Source organism: Ixodes scapularis, unplaced genomic scaffold, assembly GCF_016920785.2.
Source record: "Ixodes scapularis isolate PalLabHiFi unplaced genomic scaffold, ASM1692078v2 PGA_scaffold10__122_contigs__length_95168666, whole genome shotgun sequence".
In the NCBI taxonomy this organism is placed as follows: Eukaryota; Metazoa; Arthropoda; class Arachnida; order Ixodida; family Ixodidae; genus Ixodes; species Ixodes scapularis.
This window is the reverse complement of record NW_024609836.1, coordinates 45,070,742-45,089,971: the sequence shown is the minus strand read 5'-3', so window position 1 is coordinate 45,089,971 and position 19,230 is coordinate 45,070,742. Positions and strand designations below refer to the sequence as shown.

Below are 19,230 nucleotides of genomic sequence, written 5' to 3'. Positions count from 1 at the left end.
TGCCCAGTTCGAGGTAAAGGCCCATTACGCCCTTTAAACACCTGCGGCAACTAAGAAGCGGCCGCTGTGAAGGTAACTTTCTTTTTTATATCACTGTACAAAGGCATATTACAGTGAACAAAGGCAACTGCATATGCATCTTTCTTCTAGGCTTCACCACAGATAACATAAGGAGATGTGCTCAGTTTCGTAGTGGAAGGTAGTATGCTTATGACATCATGTACGCGATCTGTTTTGAACCTAGTCAATTGTAACACGCGTACCACAGTTAACGCATCGCGATTGAAGGGACTGAGAGAGCAATGCGGGGCAGTATTCAAAAATTAACAAAGGGTGAACGAATCTGACAACAACCAGAGGCCATGTCGACTTGAAATTACCATCTCTGCGCACTAGAACACAGCGGGTATATGAAAGGTCATGCTGGTTGATTGAGTGACCGATGAATTGATTCTGTCCCAGACGGGAGGGTTGAAGATCACTGTTATTACGTGCGTCAGCGGCGCCCTTGTCACCGCCGTTGGGGGTAGCAGGAGTGGGGGGAAATTGACAGGGTAGAGAGAGGGAGGAGGCGTCGGCCGTGTTTCGCGTTCCCTCACAGATATGACACTTTTCGATCGAAGCACGCTTTTTCCTCCTTGATTGTTATGCGGGGAAGTAGGCATATTGTTTTCGGCGCAGGAATGTGGTCGCGCCGTTCATATAAGGACGCCCTAAACACGCGTTCTTGATTGTGACGTCAAACTCAAGGCGAGCTGGTGTAAGTTTACCATTTCGTTGAAAACACCCGAGGCAGGGTGAAAAAGTCTCGAGAAAATCAACAGTATAGAAGATGCAAGAAAAGCAGTCAGTCAGACGACGTCCCGATCGAGATGCCGTCTGATTGACTTTTTTCCGTGTCTCTTCTTCGAGAAAATTTTAGACGCCGCGCGTGCATCCGCTGCCCCAGTGACTCCCGATTTTATTATTATTTTTTTTTTGCTCGAGCGATAAGTGCTGTAAACGTACGCTCCCCGGAACGCGTCTCCGACCGCTGTGTTTGGCGTCGTATACCCGCCCGTGCATCCAAATAACTCTATAATTCCGAAGTGGCGACGAATGACGTCACCAGAGCCAGAGTGTCACGCCATCGTACGTCGCGATCCTGGCGGTTAATAGAAAAAGTTACGGAAAAAAAAATAAACAAAAAAGCACGATTAAACGTGAGTGTCGCCGTCTTCACGGCGTCTCAACTCCTGGCTGCCAAAGCTTCCGTGGTCTAGAGAGCGACGTGCAGTAAAACGGGCGTCTGCCATATTCTCCACCACTGCTCTGACGCTGCCAGGATCCCCGCCGGTGTGTCCTGGCGGCGTCCTGACGCGGTAAACACACCAGCTGGGAACGCGTTCTGGGCACCCATAGTAAAAGTGAACAGGTTCCTGCCGCATTTCTTCGATTCCCAAATACTTCCGCTAAGTCTTAGAAAAGAAAAATCCAACTGGTCGCAAGTTTATTCTCATTGAAACTGGTGTAGAGAAAGAACTCTGTATGGTGGAGGAATGGTTAAAGAATAAGCAAGGATACATAATATGGTATAAACTCGCGCAATTTCTTAAACCCTGAGGAGGTAGCCGCAGGCGTATTAAAGACAAGAAATGACGGCATCGGTAAAATACTCTTACTAAAAAAAACACACACACACACACACACATACAAAAATTAAAAAAAAAAAAAAATCCACGCCATGCTAAGTAAACGACGGACGAGATTTATGACAGTATCCGTAGAAGCACCGAATAGTTTTTGTATTTCTCCAAATCAGGAACGCGAAGTTACAGACTTGGGGACGCCACGTATATCACCGATGGTGAGAAGTGTTCCTGAAGTTAGTTGCGCCAGAGGACACTATTGACCGTTAAAAATGTCGTTATATTATACTATAACTGCACGGCGGTCTATATGCATATACCTAATTTAAATTGAAAAGACAAAATAAAAAATAAATAAATAGGAAAAAAAAAAAAACGACTAAGAGCTTACATACGTGAAAGACGGTCGCTCGAATGTTTAATCAACACCCTCTTTGTTAGATTATGCAGGCTCCGTTCAATTCTAAACGCATTTAGTCGCGATGAAAAAAAAAAAAAAAAAAAAAAAAAAAAAAAGATCCATAGCACTTAACCCAAGAACAGCAATAATAATAAATGTCCGAAAGAAAACCACCCGTTCATTTTATTTGTCCGAAATGATCGTATGGCGTGACGCCGAGTGTCATCGCTGCGTGGCGATTTAACGCGAAAGGCTAGCGGTCGTACATAGATGGCTATATTTACGAACCAGAGTGTGTACCACGGTCGCCATACTTTGGCTGCGGACAAACCTCGCACTATTTCAACACACTCATATCGAATCTGCTTTCTGTCCTATCGACTCAAACCTATTGGCTGCGCTCGGGGTGTCGCGGACAATGGCGATTTAAAGCGATATCCAATCACACCGAAATTTACCTTCCCATTTCATTTTTCGTACAGCCTTAATGATCCGAAGTATCGATCTCTTTTACATATTCGTGCCTGATTAAATTTCGCACGCCATATTTTTTTTTTTTTTTTTTTTTCCAGCCTTGAATGCACAAAGTTTTGCGATATTGACCCGTCAACTTCTGAGCACGCGACACGGTGGAACGCACTTAAACAGCTCGATTTTGCCTCACCACTGCGCCTTGGCGCAAAAAAAAAAAAAATGTACGACACACTCGAGGGAGGGTGTACTTCCGGTACACGTTTCTAGATGAGACGGCTTTCTTTTCGGGAATAAACTGAAATACAACTTAATTTTAAAGGGCTATAGGAAAGCGATTATGTTTAATACGATAATTAAAGCACCCGGACATCGTCCCCCGCCATAAACTGGAAATAAAAGTTCGCTCTTAGGGTGGGAAGAAAGAAAAAAAAGGAGCATTATTAGCGTTACCGTCCTAAAGTAACAAATGAATCCAGTGACGAATATGTTTAATGGCGACGGGTACACCGGTATCGGTATTTTACCCCTTGTGCGTTTCGAGATCATGTCGCGGATTTGGCGCGGTAGGGCTACACCTTTAGCAACGGTACTGAGTGGTGACGGTGAACCCAACGGGCGTGGCGGTTCTTCTCGATGAACGCGACGTTGGCCGAGGAGCGACACTGTGATTACTTGGAACCGCGTTTCTTTAAGTTGTCAGTCACCGCGCGGTCGTTAGAGACCTCGGAGGCGTTAGAACGCGTCAGGGCTCCCAGAGGTCCGGTGGCTCCCTGAGGAACCGCGCCGCCCTTCCGACGACCAGCGCGAGTTGGTCCAGGTGACGCAGCAGGGGGTTCCTGTACAGCTGCGAGGCGCCGGGGCCGGAGTCCTCGGCTGCCTGCAGAAGGTCCTCCAGGCCCGGGAAGCCAGTGCCGCGGTAGGGGTCTCCTCTGGGCGGTCCGAACGCAAGGGGCCTGTCCAAAGGGAGGTGCGGTACTAATTAAGGGCTTCGCAGATCGCGTTCTTGCCTCTAAAGTTGCAGTCACGCCGCTTGCGATTCTCACAAAAGGCGGACTGCGGACATGTTCTAAGCATATTATAAAGCAAACATGCGCGTAAAGCCGAAGATTCATCCGTCATTGCATCTGCAGCGAACGGCGTGTTTTTTGACGTCACGATGTAACATGACGCCATAGTATCACATGACGCTATGGTAGCGAGTTTTAGAATAGTCTAACGCCTAAGCTTTGTGTATACCCAAAAGAACAGCGCCGTGGCCATGCGCCAATCCAAAAAAGCGATTCTCGTGATGTGACGTGACAGTGTGGGAGTGACGTTACGTGATGTCACGTAACATCACGTAACAGTGTGACGTCATGCCAAGGCTACTTCGAAACATCGGAAATAGTTGACGTCGCCGTAGCAGGGATGGGTCTTAATTCGAGGGATTAAACTGGGAGACACGGAGCACTCGGCGTGTTTTTTAGCTTACTAAATAACTGAGTTTTGAATTGGTGTATAAATGGGTATCAATAGACCGATCTCACCAGTTAGTTTCGTTATGCCGCCGCTGCCGCGATGCGTCGAGGGAACTTTAGTCTATCTGCACGTGCGACAACCTCGCTGGAGCTCTGGGCGCGCAGAGCACGAAACGGCACGAGCTGCCGTTAGTCTCATGTGAAGTAATGTTATGGCGGCGTCACGCATGCGGGGAACGCTCAGTGAGATCCGAGATCTATTGGATTTCTTCGCTGAATTTAGCGGGGGATCCTCTCTCCCTTGGCCCCGAACCGCGTGACAGGATATCATTTCGGGACCAACCTGGTGATTTGGTCCTGTCCAACCTTTCTACAGAAAAATTACCTTGGCCCGAAGCACATAGAACGACTCGAAGAATATAATACGTACCTTCGCGGGACATGCGGTCGATCAGATCGAGCGTTTCCCACATTCGATTTCATTCGTCCGGGAAAAAAAAGAAAGAAAAAAAAAATGTCGCCGGGCGAGTTTTGTTTTGAAGGTTGTTCCGTGGTGGTTCGGACTAGAGTCACCATGCTCGCATTCACCTCGAAAACCGCAGTGAAAAAAGTCCGTCTTTCTCGCGGAACGTTACTAATTTCATAACATATGGGTTGGATTCAGATATATTCAGGTGTGTCCTAAATTACCTTTATGTTATTTTATCAAAACGTACACATTTCAAGCGCCGAAAACATCCTTTCTTCCTTTGACAATCAAATCTCGCAAGAACTAATTCGCACAACGCATCAATAATTGCGCAATTTTTTTTTAATGTGACAACGAGTTTAAGTAAGATCTGCTTCAAAGTTACGATACCGCAGCCATAATGGGGCTTAAAATAACTGTTGTTAGTCGCCTGAAACTTAGTCTTCAAGCCGGAAATATAGAGTTTTAGTAGATCGTTCCCATGACTCCGATAACGATACCCGATAATCCGCCACCGCCTCCCTTGTGCATGCATAGTATAATTATCGGGGATATCGGAGGTATCAGAACGATCTACTAAAACTCTCTATTATCAGCGCCTGCATGTGTAGAAAGCTGTAACTTTCATCGAATGTGCACTGAGCAGGTCAGTTTGATCTTGCGAAATATGAAAACGCAATTCTCTTCCGGTTAAAAAGAAAATTAAGGCAACAAACTTTTTGAAGTCAAAGTTACACGCGTTCGCAGACAACTTTGGTAGGGACGCTCGGGGCACATCTCCCGATAGACGTAGGGAGTAGACAACATCGTCTGATCGCTGCGCCTATCGGAAGATGGCGCCACAAGTAAATAGCGTTGCTAACTCGGTCATCTGCGAATACGCCCATGACTTCGTCAAGTTTTTTGCTTACAAGAAAAAAACAAAAACAAAAACAACTACGTTTTGACATCTTGAAGGGTAAGACTGACTTGCACAGTGCACATTCGGTGAAAGTTGAAGTTTTCTATGTTCAGACGCCTATCTTTCCAACTCGTTTTACAGCGGAAGATCCACTTGTGCCAGCTGGGACTATTGTGGAGTTCATCGGAAACTTCGATAAGCGGAACTTAAGCGCTCCTCCATAAGTCGCGATTTGTGATATCTAGGGCTGTGTTCTATATTTCATTCAATAAAAAAAAAGAAAGAAAAAGCTACGCAAGTGCATAATTCTATTTGCGTGGGTAACTCGCCGGAGCAACGCTTTCAAACTGAAATGTGCATCTTTTGTGTGTTCACGACTCATTTTGTTTTTGGTCAGAAAGTCAAACAGCGTACTGTGCCATTCGTAAAAAAAAAAAAAAAAAAAAGAGAGAAAAAAAAAAGCGTGGAGTTTGCACACGATGTCGAACCTGCTTCAGTTGCAAGCGGCGTGATTCAAGAAAGAAAAAAAGCTGTCTCAATTGAGTAACGGTTTTTAATTATGTTTATATTGTAAATGACAACTTAAGGAACGCGTCTTTAGCCCTGAGCACCTTATTTCCGCTCCTCAGAGAAGGAAACTGCGTTAGTTGTTGTTGTCCTATTATAATGCCATCTGCATATGAAGTGTAGCGCGGGCCTGTGCTTTTCTGCGGATGCTGCACACTAAACGTTTTGCACTCTTAAGGGTGTAAAATGCTGGTCCATTCCAGCACCTTAATTTGGATCTAGCGCACCCTTTTCAAGTGTAAAATGGAGTGCTGTTGCATTGAACACCATCATGTTTGAAGGGCGAAAAAAGGGTGCAAAAGCGTGTTCGGTGAAGTAAGGCGGACACACCTTTTGAAACTTTTTCACCGCACTGACATCCGCTTCAGCTGAGGCTGCTTTGGCGACGATCTCAAATAATTATAGCTTGTACCAATGCTTTGCACTTGTAGATTCATTGTTTGAACTTATATGTATTATGCATTTCGCGTAATATTGACGAGAACAAAACAACATATGGGTAACCTTCAAAATTACTGAAGTGATCACCTTTAAATAAGTGTCTTCGAATTATAACAGTGATTGCTTCACCCCATATAATGGGGTGGAGCAATCACTGTTATAATTCCCCTCTCGTGTGTGGTCCATTGCGTCTGTGTTTGCTAATTTTGTACTTGTGAGGACTGCATGTGGTGCGTGTTGCTTGAAAAAGTGCTGTTCGTAAAAAAAAGGGCGCATATGACGATACTAAGATCGCCTGCGTCCTATTTTCAGGCTATTCAACAGCCTTCTAAGGACGTTGCTCTAACACCTTAAAGAGTTTGCCCTGGGACGAGGTGATTGACATCCCTAAAATTGTAAAAGTTTTCAATGCCTGCATGCTGGCATAGCCCGACGCGAGCGCGCAAGGCCTTCCGTTTACCGCTGCTAGCTATTTCACAAAGTGTCTCTTATGTGTGTTTTTTATTTATTGGCTAACCATTGTAAATTTTGATAGTAGAGCAGACAATGTCACAACTCTAAATCAAAAGTCAAAACAAGTATTTGAACACAAACCTCTTTTTTGGAGGATTCTTTGTTCCTGCACGAGTGCCGGTGCAAACAAATCGAACATCGAAGCGACAGGCTCACATCCGCACTTACCAGAATTACATGTTGTGATGGGTAATGCGCTCTAAATCGACTGGCACCGCCACATGTACCGTAAAACAAAACAAACAAACACACCATCTGGTTGCCTCAATTCCCGATTGCGATTACTTTCTTCGCTGGCGTTGTTACTGTTGTTGTTATATAATGTTTGTATAGAATATGTAAAATCCTGATGGTATTGAATGATGGTGCTATACCTCGCATATTGATACATCTACAACTTCTTGGAGCACAGCACATAAGTTTCTATCCACGGTTGTGTGTTTGATTTCATCAATGTACCTGCTAGCCTCGACTGACCGACCATATTTCGAGGCGGAAATTAATTCTTGCTGTTTCGTAGTTGTTTTAGGGTAATCGTTTTTACCCAATATTATTCACCAGACGCCTTCTCACCGTTTCATATTGTCAAAAAGATATCGTATTCAAGTCGATAAAGCAATTCTAACGTTTCTGTCTTGCGTCCTTTCATTTGTGTCTGCTTATTGCCTGACTTAAATTAAAGTCAATGTCTTCGTACAGAACGCGCGCAGTTCTAGTTATAATCACTCACATCTGGAAAAAAAAGTATGGTAAATCGCTAGGCAATAGACTTTTCCGGAAAATTCCAAGAGACCTTGCAACGAAGGGAATTGTGGGGCTGTTTGGATGTACGCCCGTGCCGGCTCGAACGCTTCGTATATCCTGGTAGCGGCACAATTAGTTCTTTGCCATCGCTATAGAAGCTCTCACGGCGCACTTCGTCAGATAGTTCGACACGTACCATGCGTACACTCGATCGTTGTTCCTTGAATGAAGTGATACTACCTCTAATTGGCTCATAAACCTGGCGATCTTCCAGAGCCTTCCATAGTCTCGAGCTCCTCTTCCTCGGTGCGCACAGGTGGTTGAGCTCCTCCTGGCCCACCCCTTTGGTCATGTGAACTCCGCCGTTGACCATGGAGCATCGAGCTTCGCGGCCACGCTTATCAGGCTTCACAAAATGCTAAATAACTAACCAAAAAATGTTAAAAAACAATTATGGGGGGGGGGGGGGGGGGGGGAGGCCGTGTTGAGTTTGAGCATCTTATTATCGTTCTATGGACAATGAGATTGCCGCATTATCCGATAAAACCTCCGAAGAACGAGTCAGGAATCCAGAAAAGCGAAAATAACAAACCATGCCCGGCTGTTTTTTTTATATTTTTTTGTTGTTGTTTGCGATTTAAGATGTTGAAAATTTTGAGCGACACCTAATCATTCATCATTATTACATCACCTCGCTTTAGGAGATTCGATTTCTCCAAACGTAATTCTAGCGATGCAATGTACTTGGGCCCTGTTTTTACCCATTGTGGCATAAAGGCGGCAAGGAAGCAAGGGATATGAATAGCAACTCACACATGGACCACACGTTAAGGCATTTAGACCGTCTCTACTTTACTGCAAAACACTCACGAGAGTCCATTGCTGAGGTCCACGGAAACAGAAAGGCCAATGGCGGGGCTAAACATATGTTTAAACATAAAAAAAAGAAAAAAAAAACAGTTTCAGTTGTGACGTTTTACTGAGCTCAACACGACGTTTGTAGTGAGCTCAATGTCACAGCGCAGTCTGTTTTTTTTTTCCGGCTCTACAAGTCCGACCGCAGCCAATGCGGTGTACAAGTTCGTCTGCTTCTTGCTCAGGAGTTGCGGTGACATCAGAACGATGCCGAGCTCTGACTGGCTTTGAATGAAAGGATAGTGGGTATATACCTCAATGCTATATATATGCCTCGATGCCTACCCACTATTTATTTCAAACAGCCAATAAGAGCTGGGCGTCATGACATCATGGAACCCCCTGTGCAAGAAGCAGACGAACTTCCGGGGACGGACTCGATGTGAAACGAAGTATCGATTGCAGCGATTGTCACTCCCAAGAAGTCCATCGGGCAACACTGATGGTCGACATTGCTCGGGCACAAAGCGCCTGATTGGATCCGAGTCCTCGCCGATCAGACGCACCACTCGTTTTGAATAGGAGCCGAGCCGAGTTGACGCCGAACGCTGTTGCCGTGCTCGTGTCTAATACATGCTCAGAGTGCGCGGTCAAGCAATGGCGGACAGACAATGGCGGACAGGCAATGGCGCCGAATTTTTAAAATTAGGCGGATATTGGATCTGGGGATGGCACGACCGTATATGGTTACCTGGGGATAGCTTGGCCGTCGTCCAGTTCGCTGGAGCCGATGAAGAGACGCTCCAGAAGCATCATCCTGTCGTTCATCCTTCTTTGAGCGTACGAATTGCTACGGGGAATAGACACGGCATTTTGTTATACTTTACGAAAGCTGTCACCAAAAGTAGGGGTTACAGCTCTCCACATTTTACCGAAAAAGAACCCTTAAATGTGTCAAGTGCAACAGTATGAGAATTGCTCGCTGAGAACATAGGCCGGTTGGTCCAGTTTTTAACATTTCTGCGAATGAGCTGGTCCAACGCCGTTTTGACCGGGACGACACGTTAAGAAGTTAATTAAAGAAACAAAAAAAAGTTGGAATGGACATTTTCGATTGTCGCTCGTAACAGTCGGTTTCGGTGCTGCATGAGGTGCACCCGTGATGCACTTTACTTCTTTCGTCTCGCACTAGTCTGGGCCAGCTCATATTGCCGCACATTGTACACTGCATGTTATTTCCAAGAATCGATGGAAAAAATGTAGGCAGTAAAATTCTCGCGAATATACTATATAATTTTTGGTTCCGCTTAGGGATACTTGGTGGAATGTCTCGGGCTGCAAGACTCAAAGGTGGCGGAATGTCCTTGGCGCGCCATACGCGTGCTTCACAAACTTCCCCAGGCGGTCGTGTATCACCACTGCGTGGTGCACGTTAAAGACCCCATGCTAGCGGTTGTACTGCACTGGCTAAATTGCTTATCTACAGCTGGGAGACTCGTCGCCCGTTGACGCAGACCAAGTTCTAGGCTCTATAAACATACACACAACCCAATTTTTTTTTCTTAGAGCAACAAAGCAGAAACTACCGACACCGACAAGCCTCGAACACGTGGAACAAGCTCGCGAAGGTATGTTTGGCAAGCCTGCAATCACTCGTGCTTACTTTACGAGCACCGAGGGGCCAAAGGTGTGCTGCGCGTGTCTGAGGTTTGCCGATGTCGGTTGTTTCTGTTTGTCCGTCTTTATACTCCGTTCACCCTTAAAGGGGTATCCACACGAAGGAGAACTCCGCGGACGGATGTCGTGACGTCAACAACCCGGGAAACCCCGTCCCCGGCTCCGCCGCGCGCACTTGCGGAGTTCTCATGCTAAGAGTACGAAGCCTTCGCGCCTCCGCCACGGAGGAGAACGAGAGAACGGCGCCACGAGGCGTCAAAAAGGGATGACGTATGTCTCACGTGATGCGCGCTCCGCGGAGAAAAGGAGCTGATTTCTCCTTCGTGTGGATACCCCTTAAAGGGGCATCCACACGAAGGAGAACTCCGCGGACGGATTTCGTGACATCAACAACCCATTAAACTCCGTCCCCGGCTCCGCCGCGTGCACCTGCGGAGCTCTCATGCTAAAAGTACGAGGCCTCCGCGCCTCCGCCACAGAGGAGAACGGCGGCGCGAGGCCGCGAGGCGTCAAAAAGAGATGACGTATGTCTCACGTGATGCGCGCTCCGCGGAGGAAAGGGGCGGATTTCTCCTTCGTGTGGATACCCCTTAAGGTGCAACCCCACCCCTGGTTAGTGTGATTCTGAACCAACAGATGGTGGTGGGATCGCCTTCCAGGGCTGTACATCAATGCGAAAAATCGTGTGTGGTGGCGCTTCGATACAGTTGGATATTCTTCTATATCCCTGGTCCTATATCCCTGGTCCCTTGCTTGGTTTTCTCTGCACGAGCTTTCTTTGGAACGCGCACTGCTGCCCCAGTTCTCGTGCAAGGGGGCCAGTTGCCACGCTCCGAGCTCACGTCTCCAGCAAATGTAGGCAGAACAAAACGCGAAAATCGTCCTGAGCCAAATGGCGAGACACATGCACAACAAAACTACCAACGCGTTGAAAAATATAAAATTGCCTGTGCGCCGTTATCGGAGATTTCAGAGGCCAATGACACATATTATAATGTGATCAGATTTATACTGATACGAATGAAGGTGACGAGAGGACGAACAGTGAACTGAAAAATAATAATTTAATAGGCAAACTTGTTCCAAAAAAAAAAAAAAGAAAGTAAACAAAGAGCGTCGAGGCAGCAGAAAAGCAGGCGGCGATTCGGCAGCGTAACAAAGAGCGAGAGCAAGACTGACTCGACAAAGTCGCTGGCAGCTGCTTATCTAGAGTGCGTCACGTCACCATCTCGAAAGTTCCGCAAAGAAGGTTCGAGCGTCGCGCGTTCAGGGCGAGGATGAACTGGCACTTTCGAGGTCAAGAAAACAGGGTGAAAGTTCCGTCTGGTGCAAGAATGAACGCGAATCTTCCAGAAGTCCGTGACCGAGCGTTGCTTTCTCGGCTCTGCGGGTGGCAATATGACGGGCCGGCCCTTTCATCGTGCATGTGTTTGGATCTTTGAAGATTTCCAGCAAAACGTGATGACGTCCTAGTCTGGTTTCCAAAATTCTAGCTTGAGGAATTAACTACCTAAAAGAAAAGACTATTTTTTGGGCGGTCAGGTGTTTAATTTAGGTAGCTGGGTGTTTATTTTCACCCAAACCACGAGACTGGAAAACACAAAAAATAACACTCAGGTTTAGATGTTGAGTTTGGTAAACCCAAAGTAGGACTGATGCGAAGGCCATAATAAAAAAATGCCGAGGTTAAAAATAAACTCACAGCAATAAAGAATAATTATTAACTTTAATACGAATTCGGTGATAAATGCAATGACTGACCAGGCGAAGATTCTGGGTCTGTTGATAGCTTTTGCACATAGTTTAAGCAACTTGCAGGGTGTCACAAAAGAAGAAAATACAGGGTTTATTTTTACCCCAAGAATAAACTAGGCATCGCCGAACGCTCATTCTCCGCCCATAGGTAGCGCTAGAGGTACAAGCAGATCAGAGCCGTATATTGGGAGAGTTTGGCCAGTGGGTGTGGCGACGAAGGCGCCGGAGAGGAGAAAAGTAAATGAAAGTTAGGAGAGCACCGAAGGAGCGAGAGAGAAAGAAGGGAGCAGAGAGGAGACGACCGCCATTTTTTAGCAACGCTGTCGGAGACTGGTCGGAGAAGAGCACTGCTGAGGCTACGCGTCGTCTGCTACGGGACGACTTCTTTTTCGCCTGAATAAAAGTTTGTGGCCATACGCCAAAAATTTTTCATTTATTAGCTTTTTAACCCACCGAGGAATAACCCACCGAGGAATAACAGAATGTCATTTTCTTGCCAGAGCCAGCGATATAAAAGGAAATAATCGAGATTTAGATGCCGATCCCACGCATTCCGCCGGGAGAATGATCGAAGATGGCGGCCGTCCTCACTCAGGTGGGAGCAGCCGGGAGTTCACGCGCATGCTCTCATGCCTCCCGCTCTACGCCGCGTGCTCATTGGCTCACTCGGGAGGAGAGCGTTACGGCGGCGAGATCATAGGCTGACCAAACTCTCCCCATATACGGCTCTGAACCAGATGTCAAAGTTTCAGCCGAATACGATATCTCCTTCAAAAATTATCTGATTTTCTGAAAAGTTCAGTGGGAAAAAAGCGGCCGACGGAGTTTTCGAATACATGGGGCTCTATGGCACCAGAAACGAAAAACAGGCCCAAAAATGGGCTTCATTTTTTCAATTGGAATTTTCAGAAAATCACTTATAACTTTTGAATAAGGTGTCCGTTCGGGATCAAACTTTGGCATCTGGTTGTGACCTAGCGCTACCTTTGGGCGGAGGATGAGCGTTAGGCAATGCGTAGTTTATTTTTGCGGTAAAAAAACAACCCTGTAAATTGTTTTTGTGACATCCTGTGCTAGTCTTAATTTGGTGATTCATGCGCGCAAGTAGTGTTGTGCAAAAATGAAAACGATGCAAACTGGTAGGCTTTGACGTTGTATAAAATATAGTGTAGGCACGCACATGGTACGCTGATTAAGAATGAAACAGCCCTACGTTTTACACTAGCGTTGAGCGTTTCGAAAGTTAAGGGTGCATCAAAAGCTAAAGCTTGTACACATATACTGCTCAGGCCTTTGTGTTTGAATGCCCATAGAAATTTATTACCCTCAGATTTGGTGTAAGTTGTCTCCTGATTGCTTACAACAGAAAGAAGGAAACATTCTAACTCTAGGTTGGTAGAAAAACTCCACCTGCTGACGGCCACCAATCATCTCGGCGCCGATTTTGAGTATTCACTGCATGCCAACGGTCGCGTGCTTAGAACGAGTTTTTCCCACGTGATTTCATACGATCGCAATTGTTCTTGACAAACAACAATGTTTAGTCAGGCAAGCGATCACATGTGAAGTTTAGAACATTTTCTATTGGTTGTGGCACACGTGACAAGTTGCATAGGTTTCTTTTTTTTTTTTTTTTTAGAATCCGCGAAAAAGATTGCTCTTTGGTTACCATGGTCTCTAATAATTCATGTAGCACACAAAAGAGCACGAACTGAATCGCTGTGGGAAACGAAAACCATAATGATAAACAAGCGTGTAATCACGCGAAAACTGAGGGCATTGCACATATACAGAAGGTAAGCTTTGTTTCACTAAATACATTACCAATAAAGTATTTCGTTTTATCCTTCGAGCGAAGCAGAACATTCAGGTGCGAACATACTGTCCTGAACTACACTTCCAGTGAACAAGCGCACCATCCAAAGCACCGAGCTCGCTTTTATAGCGTTTGGGGCGCTCAAACCTTTGAAAACACAATTATAATCAATTCTATTATTTCAATTATTTTTAATAAGTGCGCCTATGCGTTTTTTTAATTTTACGTTCACGTGCCATTTTCTTAGTTATATAAAATTTTTCCAGAAGTCTGACAACTATAGTCTGTTTCATTATAAGTAAGAGCCACAAAATCAGAGATGTAGACAAAAAAATAAGAATAAAAAAGAACGCGAACACACGTTAAAAATGCGATGTAACGGCGCATTCAAAATTAGTCGTTAGTTTTTTAGAGAGCAGCGATTTCGTAGGACGACATTGTTACCCGATGAAGGTTATAAAAAGTGCAGTGCAACTGTTAGCTCGGGGTCTGTAACGTGCGTTACGCAGTATATGTGATACAGGATCGCACGACGGTAGGATGCAGATGGGCGACTGAACCCAGGGTCCCTGCTAAAGCCCCTTGATAAAAGCGTTTTTTACAAGTACCGCCAACCATTATTGTAAAAACGCGCAAGACACGTGCCACGAGCGGGCGCTCTGCCGCCATTCGCTTTCAAGGGCCAGTCATTATAGACCTTTCCAGAAAAGGGCTGCTGGCCGGTTTCATTTTCAGTGTTCGTGCGTATCGCGCGTGATTTGCTCGCTTTCCGAAGCGACGCATACGCGCGTGCTGAGCTGTGGAGATCGCACGCTGAGCTGTGGATTTGTAAACATTGGAAAGGTCTATATATCCGGGCAACACGGGCAACTCGAACTCCATTTACAACGAATGACATTTGAAGGATCGGACAATCAGCGCGCGACACTCCGAGCGTGGGGCGTTCCACGCGCGACAGATCGCGAGCCGATTCGTTGATCACATGAATGTCATTCGTTGTAAATGACATTCGAGTTGCTCGTGTGGCACGCGTGCCACACGGGCAACTCGAATGTATTAGTGCTGCGTCGCCATTTGTGTCCAAGGGCCGGTCGATACACGGGTATCGTGCACTGGCACCCTTGAGGTTATTTGAAAGACCAACGCAAATACATCGAGGGGGTTTAGTCCTATACACGCTCTGCATTGGGAGCTCCGTGCTTTGAACGGAGCTCCCACTCGAGCATTTCTCCACGTGCTCTGATCTGCGGTGCCACAACACACTCGGCCAACGATCCCCCACCGCACATGATTTATCCTGTGAGCTAGACCAAATAAGTTACACCTATAGAGTATCGGCAATTTTTCCCCCGATATTGTTTTGGGCGTCGCCATGTTGGTGGATAGTAACAAATGAAATGCAACTGCCGGTCGTCATGATTCAAAAGTGCGACTTCCTCAGCAATAGTTTCGGTGTCAGGAAGGTCACGTAATATTGCTTTGCTTTGTCGCCAACTGTTTAAACATTTGTAGAGGACGGAAAAGCGTTTCCTGTGATTTCAGATAAAGCTTCAGATAACTGACAACCATCATTTTAAGCATCCATATCTGTATGAAGCGTAGCTTATTTAGTGGGTCTAGTTTAGCCCGACCGCATAGGCACAGAAAGAGAACGAACAGCTTAACTTCGCGCTCTTGGCGCTGCTTCAGTGGCTTCATCAGCCCGTAGCGTTGGTTGCGCTCCGAACTGAGGTAAAGCAAAGCAAATATTCAGATCTTAGGGTTTCACAAGCCAAACCGACAAAAAGCACTTAACACGCCCAAATTAAAAAATAAATTATTGCGGGTTTATTTTGGCTAACCGTAGATCTTTTGACGTGCAACCGAAATCTCAGATTGGCCTCCGTCGGATTGCGGGCACCTCGGCCGATATTTAAACCCGACAAATATAGATTCATGGGCCAGCGCGTTGGCTGAGAGGAACTGATACGTTTTAATGTCATTGCCACTTAAGAGCCACCGAGGTGGTTTTCGAAACAAAATATAGTCGAACCACTCCGACAAGCATAGTTTGATATCGTAAATGATTTATGGAAGTGATAAAAACATTAAAATGTTTTCGCATACGTGGCGGAATCTGAAATGGCAGAATGCATTTCATGGCGCCCATTTCATTTGGATCGCGTCGGGCATGTGTACCGACGCACAGTAGAACGCGCGCAAAAGTAGCTGTGGTGGACCTGCAGCCTCGCGCTTGTTGATCTCACATCTCTGGCTCGCTCACTACGGGCATCCAGGCATCTGACACCCTGACATCTGGCGCTTTTTCTGTCTTTCACGTGGCGTTCCAAGCGGCGCACGACGGAAAATGCACATCAAGCTGTTCTTGAACACGTGTCGCCATCTGTACTTTATATTAAGAAACTACAATTCGCCGTAACTGAATGGGAAAAGTTTGAGGTCTTATAACATTCTTAACGTGTAATATATCGATATGGAAGTTCTGGAAAATGTAATATCGAAAGATGCTTCATAATTTAATGTCTCGTTATTTTGATTAGTTGACGTGATTCCGTTTTTATAGCGCCATAAAATATTACAATTTTAAACTATTTTTTATTTTATAATATACATTATCTGTACAGTTCGTTACTTACTTTTTTTATTTTATTACATCTAAACGAACGCTCAAGTAAAATATCGTGGACGATGGGACGTTATAACTCAAGAAATAATTTTTTCAAGATTAGAGACTGTGGTCTATTAAAAGCGAAATAATTAACTAACAACAAAAAATATTCGTGATATCAAGACATTAAATTATTGTTGAAAAACTGCTCTTTAATTTGACACTAACTTTATAATCGTAAGATACATAGAAAGAAAGTTATAAGCCGTTGGAAAAGCACCAAAACGTCAGGCACGGTGGGGTTGCACCTTAAGGGATGCTGAACCAAACATTTCAGTGTTCACAGTAAGTGGCGCACGATCTTTCTACAAACGAGAATCCGCATGTGCTCGAGCACACGCAACGAAATTGACGTCATAGTCCTCCATTCACTCTTAAGATGACAGTGAAATGTGTGGGCTTGGGGGAAAAGGTGAATAAAGGCGGGCTTTTCATTTGCGCAACGGGGTCCGGCGTAAAAATTAGGCGATTAATTGATCTAACAAGCACGTAGCTTTCACCTGTCCTGAGAATATGGAAAGTCTGTCTTGTTTCTCCTTTTGCCCTGAGTTCTTGCATTTCACTGTCGCGTGAATGGAGGACTATGACGTCAATATCATTGCGTGTGCTCGCGCACATCGGCGGCTGCTGGCTCATGGAAAGATCGTTCGGCACTTGTTATGGACACTAAAATGTTTGGTTTAGTATCCCTTTAGGCTGAGGCTGTAGAAGCTCCGCCTTCAGCGCGAGTTCGCTGGCTTGCGCAGTGCTTTGGTTGCGCATGCCTGCGCGTTCACACTTCGGTTAGCAAAGACAGAAATCTCACTCTGAAGACGGAATTTCTATACTCTGTTTCACCTTATGATGTACTGCAGGAAAGGCTACAAGCGCGAGCTCCTTGCTCTAGGGCACATCTCGGCGGCACAAGGAGCAGCTCCTAACGCTACGAGCTCGCGCTTCTAGCCTTCTCTGCGGTACAGCATGAGGTGAAACGGGGTATAGTCTCAGCTTAAGGGTGAACTTAGTGTAGTGGGTCTCGACTATTACGAGTAGAGCGAGTCAAGTGATGCTCATGAGTCCAAACTTACTGGCTTGCCGAGCCTTCCACAGCGTGGGTCCAGTTGCGCGTCGCCTCAGCAAACCCTTCGACAGCCTTCTCCAGAGGAGCTGCAGAAAGGGTAAGCCAGACGACTATTACAAATAGTTTACCGGAGAACGCATCTTACACCGCGAAAACTCAATGGCTTTGGAGCCGACAGCTTTCGCATAGTTAGGATCAGCGGCGTAGACTTTCCATTTTCCCCGGGGGGGGGGGGGGGGGGGGGGGGTGCTTTTCCGCGCAAATTTTTTAACACCAGCATTTTTAGGGAGTACATTTTACAGCGTATGTATATCGCCATGTCTCTGTCGCTGTGTGCGTTATTTTGTTTACATGCCACTAGTAGAAGCTCGTCACATGGCACGTAAACAGCGTCTCGGTAAAGATCATGGCCCGGGGGGCAGGAGCCCCGATGCCCCGCCGTAGTCTACGCCTATGGTTGGAACGGCTGGAAACGCAGCCTCGGGGTTTTCAGCTCTGAATTGGGAGGGGTGACTGCCGCCATCTATCGTCGTAGACAACATTCGAGACGGCGGAGACAGTCCGTCTCGGCCGTCTCGAATGTTGAGTCTTGGCGGATTCGATGTCTCGGTGCGTCAGCGGCAGCCCTCTCCCTGGGTGCAATGCGAAAACGCGAAAAGGTGCGACAGCACGGTGCGCATGTTCTCTCGGACACGGGGCTTCCCTTCCTCCATAGGAGAGAATTCGGCGCTGTAGGCGCCTTGCCTAACGAAATGAACACGCCACTGTGGTGGCGCTGCTGTCGGCACCGCACATGCGCAGATGCTTCGCCTCAGGCGCCTTCAGCCAAAAGCTAGCCTGGCCACCGTGGATGGAAAACGCTTTGTTTGGTGTCAGTCTGGATTCGAAACTGCGGGTACGCCAAAGCAACGCGTGACTATCGGGCGATCTGCGCGTGACTATCAGGCGGCGCCCAGAGGCGACCGTCCTTCCAAGCGTCTATTAACAGTGTGTTGGTCGATAGTCATTGTTAAGCTGAGAACGGCAGGGAAGAGCCTCCTAAAGCGAGCTTCCTAACTTCGACAACGCTTCGGTACCTTGAGCAGCTCAGTCAAAGCACGGCGGAAGGCATGGGACGCGTGCTAGTGGACGGGTGTTCAAACGACGGGCCGTGTAGTCCTCATTTTCTTATAAAAAGAAAGTAATATGTTTGAGGATCAACTGGGGCACTAAGGGGTGGGTCGCTCTGGACTCGCGCGTATACATACTCGAAGAAATCTAGGGCGTCTATACTTTCCCTCAAAGTGCCTGGGAGAGTCAATCGCTGCAATCTACGCAAGAAACGCAAACAATGACAAAGCGAAAAAAAAAAAGTGTGTAGACGTTTGCAAAATTGTATATGCACTCTGCCAAAGGCAGAGAATATTCCCGTGGGGGGGGGGGGGGGGGGAGGGGGGGCATTACGTGTTCGGAATTTTGATAAATGAAGGAGAAGTATGACAAAAAGTAACCAGTGGTTAGTCGTTTATACAGCGAGGAGTTAGTCTGCCGAAACATGGCGACACTGTTAACCACTGTAGATGTGAAATTTAGCCAGTGCACTACAATTGTTAGCCTGGGGTCTTTAACCTGCATCCCACAGTAGTGATACACGCGACCGTAGGCCGGTACGATGCTGATCCAGATCGAAACGGGCAGGCGTCGGGATAGATTACACTTCCAAAAACCCCTCGATGCAACATGGCGCGCATAGAATTATGGGGCCTCTTTGGCCATGGAGAGGAGTGGCATGGTTTCGATTCCGATTGCCTCGTTGACGAAGTGAT

The 19,230-nt window shown here is 46.4% G+C and overlaps 1 protein-coding gene across 1 annotated transcript in view; it reads right to left on the bottom strand.

Moving 5' to 3' along the window:
- Nucleotides 1-2,207: 2,207 nt before the first annotated feature.
- The window catches only part of LOC120837335 (N-acetylated-alpha-linked acidic dipeptidase 2), a 43,233-nt gene continuing 26,210 nt past the window's right edge, over nucleotides 2,208-19,230 (bottom strand). Inside the window, exons 5-7 of the mRNA XM_040206600.3 lie at nucleotides 17,433-17,511; nucleotides 9,201-9,299; nucleotides 2,208-3,455 (exon numbers count right to left, since the gene is read on the bottom strand). Of these exons, the coding sequence (XP_040062534.3) occupies nucleotides 3,245-3,455; nucleotides 9,201-9,299; nucleotides 17,433-17,511 (389 nt within the window). The 3' untranslated portion in view covers nucleotides 2,208-3,244. The remainder of the gene's footprint in view (nucleotides 3,456-9,200; nucleotides 9,300-17,432; nucleotides 17,512-19,230) is intronic.